The sequence below is a fragment of the Cebus imitator genome, unplaced genomic scaffold (assembly GCF_001604975.1).
Source record: "Cebus imitator isolate Cc_AM_T3 unplaced genomic scaffold, Cebus_imitator-1.0 Scaffold456, whole genome shotgun sequence".
Lineage (NCBI taxonomy): Eukaryota > Metazoa > Chordata > Mammalia > Primates > Cebidae > Cebus > Cebus imitator.
The window spans coordinates 1,316,215-1,332,877 of NW_016107771.1; the positions used below are offsets into that span (position 1 = coordinate 1,316,215).

General features: G+C 38.7%; 1 protein-coding gene across 2 annotated transcripts in view; it reads left to right on the forward strand.

Moving 5' to 3' along the window:
• NEBL (nebulette) overlaps positions 1-16,663 on the forward strand; it is a 490,627-nt gene that overhangs the window by 195,898 nt on the left and 278,066 nt on the right. For both annotated transcript variants that reach the window (XM_017511919.1, XM_037732582.1), the window contains exon 4: positions 7,436-7,543. In XM_017511919.1, coding sequence (XP_017367408.1) covers positions 7,436-7,543 — 108 coding nt within the window. The remainder of the gene's footprint in view (positions 1-7,435; positions 7,544-16,663) is intronic.

Genomic DNA, 16,663 nt, shown 5'->3' on the forward strand with positions numbered 1-16,663 from the left:
TTTTTAAGTAGAAGAACCCCAATCTGGTAAAGTTGGGTTGTGAATATACATGGAAAAGTGACAAAACAGTAAATATCACTAAGAACCTCTGAGAATGCATTGGAAGGCTAATTTAAAGCTTAGAATTCTATGGACATGATTTTTAATGGTTTTTAATTATATTCAAAAAGGTAATTATAATTATAATTTTATTTAATTAACCATAGATTTACAAATTATGAGATTAATTTATAAGAAAGCAAATTTACTTTTGAGCTCATTTCTTTGAATTGACATTTGCTAAAATTAACTTCACCTTAAAAAAAGCTCTTAATCAGATTTTCCTTCGTAGTGTTTAATTCCCATCTAACATTGTGAGATTAACCAATTTTCTGCATTTTACACCTTAAACATACAAAACTAGATAGTAATCAATCATGAAATGGTTATTAAGCTTTTAATCTATGCTTAGCACCAAGCAAAATGCAGTGAGAGAGAAAGAAGCATATGGTGTACATTTTCCAGTACCTTAAAATCTATGCAAAGATACAAGATGATGAACTATACACGACCTATACATAATTGAGCACTAAATTTTGCAGATCAAATTAAGAATTTTGCATGTAGTTTTAAAATACTGCGACCCTCACAGTCTCCCTTTGAAGAAATGTGGAGTATCTATCATGTCATGAAAGGTAATGAAATTGGTCATGGATTTCATTGTATCAGAAATGTATGAAATAAAGAGCAGAATAGCATGAATCAGTAATACATGCGCCTGAGATTTTAGGCTTCTGTTAAACATATTCTGACAAGCTGCGTTAAAGTAAATACTGTTTTCTCCTTCTACATATACTTCCATCCCTCCATACTTCTCGCTGCTCTCATCTAGTGTGATACATGTGATGCACCCCCTTGAGCTTCTGTGATTCCTTCTCCTCCATGTTTATGTATTTATTTAATTATTTTAGAGATGGGGTCTTGCTCTGTTGCTCAGGCTTGAGTGCAGTGGTGCGCGCATAGCTCACTGCAGCCTTTAACTCCTGGGATTAGGCATTCCTCCTGTGTCAGCTTCCCCAGTAGCTTGGACTACAAGTATGCACCACCGTGCCTGGCTGATTTTATTTTTTTTGGGGGGTGGGGGTAGAGAGGGGGCCTTGCTGTGTTGCCCAGGCTAGTCTCAAACTCCATGCTTCAAGCAGTCTTCCTGCCTCGGCCTCCCAAAGTCCTGCAATTGCAGGCCTGAGCCACTGTGCCTGGCCTTAATCCGTATTTGGAATCCCTTTTATATCACCCTTTCACACTCTCTCAATTCAATATTTCCTACCTTTTTGCTTCAAGTCTGTTGTTCACTGATATAATTAGTCTCACCTAGATAAAGATACTCAGAGTGGCTGATTTAGCTTTCTGCAAATGGTGAGTACTTATTGACTAGCTCACCTGCTGTTTATGAAAAGCCCGTCTTTGGCTGATTGAAAATATCAACTGAATTCTTGGTTACAATATTCATTTTCTATTCTCCCACTCCTGTTTTTTGTTTAACCTCTGGATTCCTCAGCTTCTGCATCAAGACTTTTACAACTCTGTCCCTGCTTTCTTTGAAAATATTCTTATTGTAAGACAGTTGATAATACAAAAGATTGTACATATTGTGTACATGCAAGCTTTATAGGGTGATAATAAAAAGATAACGTGAATTCACCATCCAATGTAAGAAATAATAACATGGAAGCTGCACATTTTTCCATGAGCAGATCTTGTCATCACTCCCCTGAATGCTGTGTTATCAAGTCCCCTCCCACCACACGTTTGCCACCTGGGGTATGCATTTTCTTTTTTAAGATAGAGTCTCGCTCTGTCACCCAGGCTGGATCTCAGCTCACTGCAACATTCACCTCCGAGGTTCAAGTGATTCTCCTGCCTTAGCTTCCTGAGTAACTGGGACTACAGGTGTGCACCACCACACCCAGCTAATTTTTATATTTTTAGTAGAGACGGGGTTTTGCTGTGTTGGTCAGGCTGGTCTTGAACTCCCGACATCAAGTGACCCAACTCGGTCTCCCAAAGTGCTGGGATTATAGGCATAAGCCACCATGCCAGCCCTGTGTCTACATTTCTTGATTTTTCCTCCCCTCAATATAATGTTTCTGAGATTCATCCACATGGATTCATGGTTCACTTATTTTAACTCTTAGATAATATTACATTGGATTATTCATTCTCCTGTGGATGGAGATTTAGGTTGTTTCTTTTTTTTGTTGTTGTTTAAAAATAGAAACAGTATTATTAAGAACATGTCGGCCCAGGTCTCCAGATGCTCTCTCGTTGGAGAGAAGCATGATCTGGTATAGAGCTGGTGAGCTATAGGATGTGCCCATCTTTGACTTCATTGCCAAGTGTTATTTAATCGCCTTTTCATTTGTCATTCAACAATTCACCAGTCTCAGATCCCAATTACTTCCTTCATCAGCGATGGCTTTCTGCCTAACAGTGGCCTTTCTCTTTAGTGGATCCCATTGTCTCCATTTACTGATGTTTTATAATGCTGTTGCTTGCAGCATTTGGGGAAGAGAACTTCTATCTCAGTGTTAACAAGTAATTCCATTGACCACTCAGCCCATTATTTTGTTTTTCAAGAGTCTTCCTTTTTAGTCACTGTGAGCCTTTTCCTTAAGCTGGGCCAGAACCGCCCTGGTGTCCAGGCTTTCACCTTGCATGAACTCGGGAGGGCTACTTACTGATGACTTCAGACACAAACTATCACTGAGGGCGCACACTTTGGCAGAAATGTACATACTTTCGCAGCAAAGGTGTTTTTAAACTTTAGTGAAAAGAATGAAACTAATATTTGCTGAAGAGTCATATCCTTGCTTGGTATTTTCACTTGTTATTTACTTTAACCTTACAAACATTCATTTGATATGTAGCACATTGCGTATTTCCTTGTTTTATTTTCTAACCGAGGATCAGGAGTGTTAGACAAATAGAGCAAATTAAGATCACAAAAAAGAATCAGGTTTAAATTCAGGTTTCTTGATTCTTTAACATTCTTATCTGTGCTGCAGGAAGTTATATATATGTACACATGCATATCATGTTTTTGAGCACACATACAGCATACACAAACAGACACATAGAATGTCAACACAAATGTACATAGAATGTCCATATTATATTATTTGAAATAAGACATTTTTAAGTTACTTCTGAAGGAATATATGGCAAAGCAGTTGCCTGTTGTGTGAATTTCTCACATTTGACTTTGAGTGCATTTTCAAAGTGCCGTTATTCAGTCTTGAAGGGATCAGACTGGGGAGATAAGACTGCATTACTTCCCAGTTATGGCACATTCTCTTTCTGAGCTCAGGTTGGTGACTTAATTCTTGTCCTTTCTCTTCTTTGTCCTTTCTGCCCCGTTCTGATAAGAGTATGTAGCATGCCTGGTGGGGTCTTTGGGGGACAGGGACCTGAGGCTGGGCCCAAGAACTTTTGCTTTCTTCTGTGGTCCTGGGACAGTTCTCTGACAGCGGCTGACTGGGGAGGGGGACCAACATTGCCTGCCCCTACCTGGGCTTCTCGCTTCTGCCCTGCCCACTTCCAAGGAGTTTGCAGGACAGCAGCCGGAGAAAGCCTTTTAAAACACAAGTCAGGGCATGCCACTGTTCCACTGACAAACCTCCATGGGCCCCATGTCTCACATGGAAGAGAAGGCAACATCCTCAGGGCATGCAAAGCCCCGTGACCACTCTCTGCAGTCCTTTCCTTCTTCCCTCCCCCTAAGGTTGCTCCAGACACAGTGGCCTTCCTTGACCTTTCTAAAGGGCTTTAGGGATTTGCTCTGTCTTTTCCTCTCCCTGCATAGCTCTCCCTGAAGAGGTCTGTGTGGCTTTCTTCCTCCCTCTTTGAGGCCTTACTGAAGTGCCCCCTTCTTACTGGGCACTTCCCTGACCACCCTGTCTAGAAGGGCAGCCTGCCTGACACTTCATGTCCCCTTGCCTTGTTATTTTTCTTTCTTAGTGCTTCCCACTAACATACCATTTATGACCTACATAGGTCTTGTGTCTTTTCCAACTCTTGCATTGTAATTAACATAAGCCCCACGAGGGCAGGAACATTGACTTTTCTTTGCTGCATTGACTATTCTATACCTAGAACAGCTCTTGGCACATAGTAGGTGCTCAGTAAAGATTTGCTGAATGAGCAAAGGATTATCCACGAAAGCAATGCTCTTTCCATGATAGAATCTGCTGTTTATCTAAACTGTTACATCTTGTAACACACATAGGAAAAATCAGGGCATAGAAGTCAATGAGGATAAATTTACATATTTGTATTTCTGGGAGCCTTGTTGTACGTGTGTACAACACATATATACAAAGCCTGGTTGTGTTCATCAGAATTCTTTTGATTGTAAAAGGGAGAGTTGATTAGCTCACATAACTTGGCAAATCTGGTGTTTCTGGCATTGGGAAGAGTTAAATTCAGATGCTTAAATGGTGATGTCAGGACTCTATCTCAGTCACTCTTCTGCTTGCCTCTGTGTTGACATTATTGGATGGTGGCCATATGGTAGTCAGCAACTCCACTTTTACAGCCAATTAAACTAGCCAGTCCATGACATCGGAGCACCCCTGATATGGTTTGGATGTTTGTCCCCCCTCAGATCTCATGTTGAAATGTGATGCTGAGGGTTGAAGGTGTAGCCTAGGGGGAGGTGTTTGGCTCACGGGGGTGGAACCCTGAGGAATGGCTTGGTGCCCTCCCCACAACAATGAGTTCACGTGAGAGCTGGTTGTTTAAAGAGCCTGGCACATCCCCCTGCCCTTGCTCCCTTTCTTGCCATGTGACACGCTGGTTCCCTTTCACCTTCCATCATGATTGGAAGCTTCTTGAGGCAGAAACAGATGCTGGCACCATGCTTCCTGCATAGCCTACAGGACCATGAGCCAAATAAACCTCTTTTCCTTGTAAATTACCCAGTCTCAGGTATTCCTTTATAGCGGCACAAATAAACTACACAACCCCTTTTCCAAGAGCTCCTGCCAGAGTCCCAGCGCTGAGGCTCCTGGATGCTTGCTAGATGATGTGGCCCTCCCAAGATCAGTCACAGGTCTGTGGATGTGGTGTCCTCTTTGCCTCATTGAGGTCATGTGAGGGCAAAGGGGCCACATGAGATTGGAGGGAGGCATCCTCCTACTTCCCTCTGTCCTCTGTTTTCTTTTTATATCCACTTGCCTCCCAGAATCAGACTACACATGACTGACAAACCATCTGAGACAGCTTTTAAAATTAGACCTAAATAGATGGGATGAAAGTGGGTGGGAGTGTGGAAGAGAGAGCTGACAAGAGACTCAGAGTTTCCCTATCCGTAGTAAAGAAATACTGGTGGGCTGGTGCTTGAACTGGTGCTGAGAGGGTAAGAGGCTTGGCTGTGTTTCACACCATTCAAAAGAAATAGGAATCCTGCAACACTCTGCAAGCCATTTATAGAGGTGATTATACACTTCTCGAAACTAGTCACCCAACCAGGCAAGCCAAAGTCAGATGATTCTTTTGTGTCTTGTGAATGTAGAAAGGATTGTTGAATGATAATCAGCTCAAAACCTGTGATCTTAGGCTGGGTGTGGTGGTGGCTGATGTCAGCAATCCCAGCACTTTGAGAAGCTGAGGCAGGAGGACCACTTCAGGCCAGGAGTTCAAGACCATCCTGGGTAACATAGTGAGACCCTATCGCTGCCAAAACAAAAAGGAAAAAACCAAAAATACCTATGATTCTAGAATTTAATGGTTTTTCTTTTCACCTCTGTCTTTGGAAATTGCTACTAAAAAAAATACAAACCAGTAACAAAACGAGTATGTGATTGTGCCTTCCCTGAGAATGTTGTTGGAAACGTTAGAACTTGTCTCACAGGCATTTCTTTTTTATCTTCATGCCTGTTGCTATTCCAACCTTCTTGTCTTTTTAACTTTCATGATTTTGCTACTCTGAACCTCTAGTGCTTACTACCAGCAAAGCTAAATAGCTTGCCTGCTTAGTTAGGCATAAGACACTGAGCATGTGGGTAAAGACCCACATGCTGGGAGATGGAGGGTGAGAAGGCTAATCTCTCAGCATTTTACATGGAAGAAAAATATTGTAGTTTGTTTGGCCTTTTACTTACGGGAATAAAGTAAGGGGTTTAGTGGTTTTACTAATCGAAAGTACAGAGAGAGATATTAGATATTCTTAAGCTCAATGTGATGAGAGTATCTAGAGTTTTTAATGTGTGTTTTTTTTTTTCTTTCAAGCTTGTCTGGTAAAAGAAAATCTTGCAGTATCGTTGAGGATAATAATACTTGGTAGAATTGGGTATTTAAATACAGACACGACTCAACAGAAACAGCCATTCCATGTTCAACAAAGCAAACTTCTTTCAACTTCTGCAGGAGACTACACTAACAGAATCATATTGAATAATCGACCCTAAATTAGCTTACTTAATTTTAATGATCAATTTGTTAACTGGAGGTTTGTAATTTTGAATGCAAAATGGGGATTCTATGGGTTATCAAACTATGTTTCCATGTTTCATGATATTTAGGCTTTAAACAAGAACAGTCAGAGTGATATCATTAACAAGCTGAATCTTCAACTGGTGTGACAGTTATTGTCAATATGCTAATAACAGGAGATGGGATTCTGTAAGATGAAGCTTTAGCTGTTCCAGGCCCCTGGGGAAGCAGTAAAATTCAGCTCCATTGGGTTGTAATTAGAAAAGAAGTCTATTTAAATACTGAAAAAAAATCTTCCCTACTTCAGCACACAGTATGCCAAGGGCATGTGTGAGCAGCTTTTTAAAATCTCTAGGTGTGGCCTATTTTATAAATATTTTCATAAGCATTTATAGACTTGCCATTTGGCAATACAGCATTGTGTAATCGTATCCGTATGTTTGCCTTCTGAAGTCGAATGAAAACTTCTTGGACAGGGTTAGCTGTCGATTCTTCGTCTCCCTCCTCCACAGGGCAATTCAGACTCCAAATGAGGCTCTTTCACTGACAAGTGGGCAGGGTAGAAGAAGATTTAGCTTTATTTTTCCACATTTTCTTTCCTTGTATAGTGATAATGTTATTAATGGTGATAATCATAATAGCTATGGGGAGTGCTTGTTTCTATCAGCCGGGATCGGACAACTTGATGCCATCCCTTTATCCTGTTCAATAGCCATTGTTGTTATTGCCACGGTACAGTTGACACCACTGACAGCACAGAGTGGTTAAAGAGCTTGCGTAAAGTCAGATAGGTAGTTGGTGGAGTTTCTGGGACACAAACCAGGTAGCCTGGCTGTTTCCTGCTGGTTCTTAACTGCACCTCCACTGAGACCTGTGTTTTTAGCCATTGTTTCCAATTCCAGCAGCTTCACTGAGTGGGATTTGTGATCCTTCAGTTCACTTTTCTTCTCCCCCTTCTTGTTAGGTCAAGTACAAAAGAGATTTTGAAGAAAGCAAAGGGAGGGGCTTCAGCATCGTCACGGACACTCCTGAGTTACAGAGACTGAAGAGGACTCAGGAACAAATCAGTAACGTAGGTGCCTGTTTATTCAATAGCATATTGGCTGTGACGTGTTTCTGGGTGAGAAAGGGAGGCTGGGTGACTCGGAAGTGTGTGTGTTGCTGTGGGGTGCGAGCGGTACTCAGTGCACGCGTAGACTATGCCAATTTCATCTGGTAAACCCTGCCCCCTGGTTCTATCACAGTTATCTAGGGCCCAGTGCTTAGTTACCTAATATAAGATCTCCTTATTCCATTTTGAACGGTTTTCAGCTTTTGAATTTTTCCAAAAGAGGCCTTTTATAATTAAAATAAGAAACTTGAAAATTAAGTTTCGGCTGTGAATAAACATATAAAATATACATAAGATTAAGAATCTTAAAAAAATCTATTTGATGTATATGTGTCTATACGATTTCATACTTTGAATTAGATATCTGCTGAAATCATATATTACATCTTACTTTTGAAATAAACATTTATATATGTAGTTGCTTTGGACTTGAAGCTGTGCTGTGTTTAGTAATAGAGTGTCCACGAAAGAGAAAGTGGAGACTAGCAATTAAAAATACATTAAGGAGGTATTAACTCAGTACTTATTAAAGGTTGATAAACAGCTCTTCTTACTTTTTGTAATTCACACCTGTGATTATGTTTCTTCCAAAATATTATATGAAGTGTGCCAAGATGTATTTTTTTTTCACAAAAATTAATTCAGTATTAGATATCCAAGAGTTAATATGAATGAAAATTAACAAATGTGTGGGCAACATAAAAGTATGAGCAACAGGTAACACACATACCACTTTTCATGAGAACTGTATTTTGTGCATCACTTATAAAGTCACTAAAATGTGTATATCTAGCTAAACGGATGTAGCCTTAATTTCCAGGACATGTTCAATTAGCAGATGGTTTTAAACTCACTGATATTTGGTCACCATTGAGATGTATGTATACATGTATATATGTGTGTATATATATGTGTGCATACACACATATATATACAAACATGTATACACATACATATACAATTTGCAGATAGAATTCTATGTAATTTGAGAAAAAACTTTTTATATGTCAAAAGTTCAAAACCAGAATTATTTCATGTTAAAAATTTGTTAGAAAGTAGGAGGATGCAAGGTACACATTTTGTTTTTCTCTTTAAATGGACATTTTATATTAGTAGGGACTTTTTCCTTTGAAGAAGAAGAGTTGAATTTTAAGATTTCATGACATTTGTTCCTTAGTTTTTCTACCCCATCCCAATAATCCACCAGTAATGAATACTGAAGATCACTGTCCTAATTTTTCTTCCTGTTTATTCTTTCCTTAAATCAAAAACCTATGTTTGTTTTCAAAAATGCAAATCGAAGATCTATTTCAGCGGCAGCTACATTTAATAACAGTTCTTTCTTTGGATTATTTTTGGGAAATGTTTCTTTAAAAAATAATTTTGCCCAAAACAGTTTTATCACACATCTTCAACAATCACAGAATTTTATTTCAAAAGGAACTAAACATTTCTACTTAAGACATCCACCTGACAGCTAACATAAGAATTGCAGCTGACCAAAGGTAAGCCTTTTAATTTTGATTCAAATTTAGTCAATATTCATATTTAATTAGAAAAGAACTGATCATTTTACCAAACTTTATCATTAACAGGCATATGCATTTTATTCAATACCAGAGGTTGTTTGCAGATCCATTCTTAATTATGCAAAAAACCCTTATAACACAGGTATGTATTAATCTACGTCTATCGTATATGGTATGTTATATAGATAGCAGTATAAAACACACCATTTAGATTAAGCCTATTATTTAGACAACACGGATTTTTAAAAGCATGTAATTTAGGCAACATCTTCTTTTAAAAAAAACTTTTTGCAATGTCTTGATGTTAGCAGCCATAGCAGTTTATAAGTAGTTCTCTTAGATGATGCATATTAAATATCTGAGTAGCGGTAAAAAATACAGACTTCATAATATTACTGTTAGGGAGCAACTCTTGAGGAAGGGAGGCTGTTAAGTGTTCTGAGGTCTGGTGAATTTATTACTCATTTATAAGACTGCAACTTCATGAAATTTTTCCCTTACCTCACTAGGTTTTCCATATTACTCAAGGATCTTTTTCTGTAAGAAACTTGGGTTGATCCAAAAAGTAGTATTTTGGCAGGTCCAGTTTTCCATATTACTTTAATCTAAACCCGCTGAACAATATTGGCTAAAATCCAACAGATACTTTTTGACAGTGGCTGGATTGTTTCTGTTACGAGAGGAAACAGGTGAGAAAGTGTCTAGACTAGAAAGACCCCAGAATCTTCCGGCTAGAGATGCAGGGAAATTATAATCCTGAAAATTGTTAGGGGTATGAAATTTATGAGTCTTGCATTTGAGCACCAAGTTTAATGTAGGTTAATGTAGGTTGGTTAACTAACACTGGCAGTCTTTCCTATCTTTATGTTTCCCTGTGTTTAATTTTCTTATTTGTTTCTAGTTTACTGTATCTCGAAATATTGTGTGGCTCTTTCTTAGCTGCCTTTAATCTCTCTTGGACTAAAGAGAGTATAAAGACATAAAGCAGTGAATTTAATGACAACTCTTAGGTGTTTTGGGTAATATGTTACGGATGAATGGGCATTTTTGATTGCTTATGTCTGTGTCAATGTTTTGATATTTTTTCAGCTACTCTCATGTTCATTTGTCAAGGATTTGAAATCATTTGGAAATGACCACTCAGTCTGCATATGTTACTAAGGTGTGGGATAAAATACAACCATAAATTTCAAATTGTGTGTGATGAAAGAGGTGAGAGTGGGTGAGCTTGCCTCCTTTCTTTGGGTAGCTATAAATGACAACATATTGAACATGGGAGATTTATTAAATACTGCAATTTAAAATTCTTCTGCTGTGTTACCCACTTAGTATCGCTACAGAACAAAACAGGAAAAGAGGCAGGATTTCAGAAATGACTAAATGGCTAGGAAGAAAAAGGACTTGGCTTCTAAAATAAAGGAAAGTCATATTTTTCCCCCGTGAAATTTCAGAAGATGTCTTCATCTCATTGAATGTATTAATATTCAGATGGAGTTTGGTTGCTTATGAAATTGAATGTTAGGCTTGGGAACAATTTTTATGGGAAGTCAGGAAATCCAGCCAAATCATTTAATTGAAGATAATGTTTAGAAGTCCAGGTTTTGCTTAAAGTGTATCCCTGAAAGCCAATGTGTTCTGCACTGACTTAGGAACTCCGTGCCAGAAAGCCCTGCCCCACAGATTTTCATAACTGTGTCACTTAATTGCCATCCACCCTCTCCTTGCCCCAAACTCTTGGGTATAAATTGAGAAATGGCAGAAACATCTGTGTATATCACATTTTCTTTATTTACCAATATTTTAGGAAAATGTTCTTAAGGGACAGTGTCCAAGTAGGAATTGTGGAATACTATGCTCATGGCATTAAAAAAACCCATTTATAGGGCTATTACAGGGCTAGCTCATGTGAGTAACTGTAAAGGCTCTTTCTAATTTCAGGTGGTTCCCACCTTCAAGTTTACAAGTTATGCATTCAGGGGACCTGCAGCAGGACCTCAAAGCAGAACCATCACAGGACATTCAAGGGACTCGGGCTTGCCTTGAGAAAATTTCATTCTGCCTGTTTACCCACTAATATCAGCTGCGCTTTCAAATAGCTGAGACTATCTGGGGATAAATTATGAAATAAAATGGTAAAGTCAAACCCCAAGAGACTTTTACAGACTTTGTGCCATAGATAAAACGTAGATGTTTATTTTCTAATTTATTTCAGAGAGAAGAGAAATATCAAATGAAGGGGAAAGAAAAAAAACCAAAACAAAACACCAGAAGACAAAATCTTGCGTTTTACAAACTGACTGAAATAGTGAGTGTACCGTTACTTGATTTGTCAGGATTTCTGCATGTTCTTGACAAATGGAGAAAATAATTTTGCATGTCTGTGTGTGTGTGTGTATCTGTGTATGTACCTCTGTGTGTTGGCTTCAGTGAGAGTCTCTAAAACCCCGTTTTCCTGGATCACTGGTCTATAGACATTAGTGTTTTCACCTGTCCTATGTGATTTCCCTTACCTTGTCAGTATTCACAATTTTGGTTATCTATCTTCTTTCCCAAATACCCTTTTTGGCTACCACTTTCAATTCCACATACCCATTAATAAGAAATGCTTGTCTACTTTACAAAAAAGCTGAGTGACACTTAAAAAAAATTATACCAAAAAAGTGATCTCTCTGTAATTTGATCTTGCAATATAATTATTTTTAGCTCTTTGGCTACACTACATAATTTTTCACTGACTTCTTAGAATGTAAAATAAATTATATGCCCATTAATAAGCTCACATGGATACTGCTGATTTAGTTCCCTGAGATTTTGTGAATTAGCTTCAACAATATTAGATTATCAGGACTAAACATTGCCTAATAATTGAATAGCAGTGTCTATGGACTATTAAAAGATTTGATTCAAAGTTGGGTTGAGTGCAAGGGTGAACCTGAGGGTAGGGACAATTATCTAGGGATTTGGTCTCTGTTTGTAATTTAAATAAATCATTTTGACAGAGACTGACTGTAACCATGTTCAGGCTGCTGACAGTGTGAAATTGAGTTGTATGGTGGACAGAAGACAAGCAGTCAAGAGAAATCCCCAAAGGCAAAATTTGTTATGTAATTGGGTCAACTCATGCATGAGCAATGCATGCTAATTGTAAACCGGTGGCAAAATTATCGTGTATGAGGCAATTAGGTCTTACATGAATCTGAACAACTGACACTGAAGGAGATTTCTTTCTTTCTTTTTATAGTCAGCAAACAATTTTTTTAAAGATAATAAAGGTAAATATTATAAAGTTATTCACTGAAATAGATTATTTGATAATTTCATTCTTTATGCAAGAAGGATGAGTTTTATAACCAATGAAACATTTATGTAAAAGCTGCTGATTTTGAGTAGTAAAATCTAGTATACTAAATAATTTGAAAGAAGAATGAATGTTATTTTTGTTGTAACTCATAAGTGGCTTAACATAGCTGTTTAGTTATGAGGTTTAGACTCAAGCTCTTGAAGGCTAGTCTTTTTACAGAGTGAATCTGTATGTTGCTTTAGGGGACTAGCTCTTATCTCTAGCTCATCTCAACCAGTAACTCTGATGAATTCCCAATAAATAGTGTGTCAGTAGCATTATCTTTAAAAATAAGAATTAGAGAAAGTGATAGGGCAATAACACATATTTTCTTGTAATACCTAACACATGTATGAATACTTCATTTATTTGGAAAAACTTTGACATACTCTGTTTAATTAGGTCCTCTGAACAACCGCTCCTCGAGAAAAGTGTTTCTGTAAGGATTACTTATACTTTCATGTGAAAAATGTATGGAAAATTACCTCTTGGTCCTTTCTTGTTTCCAAATCCGTGGTTTCCCTTACACCTGGTTTTGCTTTATTTTTCCATGTACAGAGAACTTCAAAGGCTGATCTCTTCTTTTTATCCTCAATTTTTCAGCCACAGTCACTTAAAGAAACAAATACACCCCAGACCAGTAATTACTTGTGCATGTCATGTACAGGAGTTTGGGTTGTAAAATGGCATTGTCTAAAGGGGAGGTTTGAGAAGAGTCCCCGTAAGAAAACAATTAACACGTAAGACTTTTTTTTTTTTTTTTTGAAACAGAGATGAGGAATTCAGCAAACAGTTTGCGAAGATCCTTTTTTTTTTCATGAAATCCTTTTTCCCCTGTTCCTTTCTTTTCAGTTCACCGTGTTTAGGCATTATCTTGCCTGCATTACTGCAGTAACTTCCTAATTGGCCTTATCTCCTTCTCCTTTCATCGAATCTAAAACACTATCACCAGATGAATCGTTCTAAAATATCTCTTTCATCAAGACCCTAATTATGACCCACTAAAATACTTTCCATGGACCTCCAGTTTGAGTAGGATAAAGTCTAATCTTCCAAACCCTTTAATTCTGACTCTAAGGACCCTCCACAATCTGCTCCTAAATTACCATTTTTCACCTTATCTTTCACTGCTCTTCACCACTGTTCTTCCATTTCTTTTAGGCCTGCTTACTTACTCTGTTCTGGGCTTTTGCATGAGTCATTCTGCTTGTTTAGGACAATTTCACACTGTCTGTAAATGACGGTCCAGCCCCCTGACATCAGACATACACTCAAACCCAGTTACGGTGATGTGCCTCATCTCTGAATTATTGTGGGTCTTTGTGCTATGGCACTACCATTTGTATCACTCATTTCACACATCATATTCTCCACTTTGGTTTTATTTAGCATTTCATGTGTCTGGATGTCTGGCCTCCTTAACTTCCCGTAGGTGAAGATCATCCGTGTCTCTTTCTATTTATGTTTTATATTTGCAAGAATGTGCTGGATGGTATTTTTTACTTTGCCTTTCTGTCACATCCCTAATTTAGGCCCTCCCTGCCCTTGATAGGGGTGTGGGAATGGTGTCTTAACTCACGCTATTCTCCATGTAGTTTCTTGCAAGGTTTTCCTAAAGTGCACATCTGATCAGGTCACATCCTCTCTTAAATCTAAGTCTCTCTACTGCCTTTAGGTTAAAATGCATAGTCTTTTGCTTGGAACGTGAGGCTGTCCCTGGCTTAGTGCTAGCTGAGACCTCCAGCCTGGGAGGCCCTTGCACCCTGAACCCATCCATTTTACACTTCTGCCTGCAAGGTCCTTTGTACCTCTCCCCATCCACAGTGCCTCAGAGGCTACCATTGAGACACTCAGGTGGGAGGAGCTCCCCAGAAAAACCCCAATAGGCCTGCCCACTGGGGTAGTGCCTTGGGAAGTTCATGCTGTTTGCAGGGGGATGGAGGTGGGGAGCCTGGCCCCTCCTCTTCCTGTGTAGAACCTGGAGTTTGAATGACAAGATGGGCAGTGCTCTAGCAGGGGACTCTGGCCTTGCAGGCCGTCCCTGTTTTCCCCTTTTGCTTCTTTCACTCAACAAAATCCTGTTTTACTGATCATTCAAATTGTTTGCAAGCCTGAATTTTCATTGCCATGGGACAAAAGACCCCCTACTTTAGCTGAACTAAGGAAAAGTCCTGCAACGCCGTCTTGCCCTAGCTGCTCTGATAGTCGGCTTCTGTAGCTGCATTATGAGTTTTCCTACCCTCAGACTGAACTCTATGAAGAAACGGGCTGTGTCTTTTTTCTGTATAGCCCCAGGGCCTAGCTTACTGCCAAATTTGATAAACAAATGAATCGACCATTTGTGTCAACAAATCTTTTTATTTTTTACTTTGATGAGTGAATCTTGTGTCCTTGTGTGAATTTCGTCTTACAATGAAGGTTGTTACAAGGAGTTCTAATCTCTTTGAAGGTCTGAATATCTATTGCACATCAATTTTCTTCTTGTAAACTCCCAAATTTTTTTTCTGTTGTATCATTTTCTAGCACAAAATAGTTATCAAATAAATATTTATTCATTAAATAGCTGGATTGTTTTACGGGATTACTTTCTCCATATCCAGGGTGTTTTTTCTTTTTGGTTTGGAAGAGTTTGCCATCCTATCCATTTTTCAGTCTAGGCAAAAAAAACCTTTCCTGGAATATCTGTCATAGTAGAGCAAGGAATGAGTTTACCCCTTCAATGCAAGATTGGTTATGCTTAGAATAGAGCTTAGTACAGAGCACATACTCAGTAAATGTGTGTGGAATAAATGAATGAGGCAATCATATATAAAATATTGACTAATTTTGTACATTTTTCTTGAAACCCTTTTTGCAAAGATATTTTTAGTTTCTCAAGTTGCTTTCAATTTTATGATTCATTTTTTTTTTTTTGGTTCTGCTTGATAAACTCTGTTTATTACTTTCTGCTGCTTAAATATTCAGTGACTTCTATAGTTTTATCAAAGGATTGTAGCAATATTTCCTCAGTAAAGCAGGATAATTTATTTTCTAATTGCATTAGAAATGCCAGGACTTCCCCTGTCTTAAAATAACGTAGGGAATTCTTTTTGGTGTCTAACCTAAGAAGCTTAAAAAAAAAAAAAAAAGAAAATTAGAGCTTGTCTTAGTCTGCTCAGGCAACCATAAGAAGGTATTGCAGGATGGGCAGTGTAAAGCCACAGAAATTTCTCTCACTGTTCTGGAGGCTGGGAAGTTCCAGATCAAGGTATGGTAGGGCTGGTGAGGGCTCTCTTCCTGGCTTGCCAACAGTTACCTTCTTGCCATGTTCTCATGTGGCCTTTCATTGGTGTGTGCACATGGAGAGAGAGAGGGAGAGCAAGAGAGAGCTGTGTGCCTCCTCTTCTTAGAAGGACACAAACCCAGTCTGATCAGGACTTTATCCTGTGACTTCATTTAACCTTAATTACCTCCTTAGAGTCGCCCTCTTCAAGTACAGTCACATTTGTGGTTAGGGCTTCAACTAATGAATTTTGGGGTGACGCGCAGTTCTATTCATACCAAGGCTGAACGTGAAATGATCTGAATATGTAAGGGAAATTTTGAGATACTTAAGTGACATACATTTTGTGAAGGTGCTTTGAAATACCCAAAGTGTCACGTAATTATAATATAACCTGCTATCATGAGCTAGTTTCTTGTTTTTTCTTCTTTTGAGACAGGGTGTCACTCTGTCACCCAGGCTGGAGTGCAGTGTTATGATCTTGGCTCACTGCATCCTCCACTCCTGGGTTTAGGAAATTCTTGTGTATCAGCTTTCTGAGTACCTGGGATTACAGGCATATACCACCACGCCTGGCTAAATTTTGTGTTTTTAGTTTAGATGGGGTGTTACCATGTTGACCAGGCTGGCTTCAAACTCCTGGTCTCAAGTGATCTACCTGCCTTGTCCTCCCAAAGTTTTGGGATTACAGGCATGAACCACCACCCGCTCCCAGTTTCTTCAGTGAAGTTAGATGACACTACCACTCTACCTGTTGCCATTCCAGGAAAACTTCTACATTCAGTTTTAAACTTTTCCCTATTTTTAAGCTGAGTATTCTTAACTAAAGAAAGAAAAAAAATTCTCCTAGGTCCTATTTCCAGTTCATTTTCTTTTTCTTTCTTTTTTTCTTTCCTTCCTTCCTTCCTTCCTTCCTTCCTTCCTTCCTTCCTTCCTTCCTTCCTTCCTTC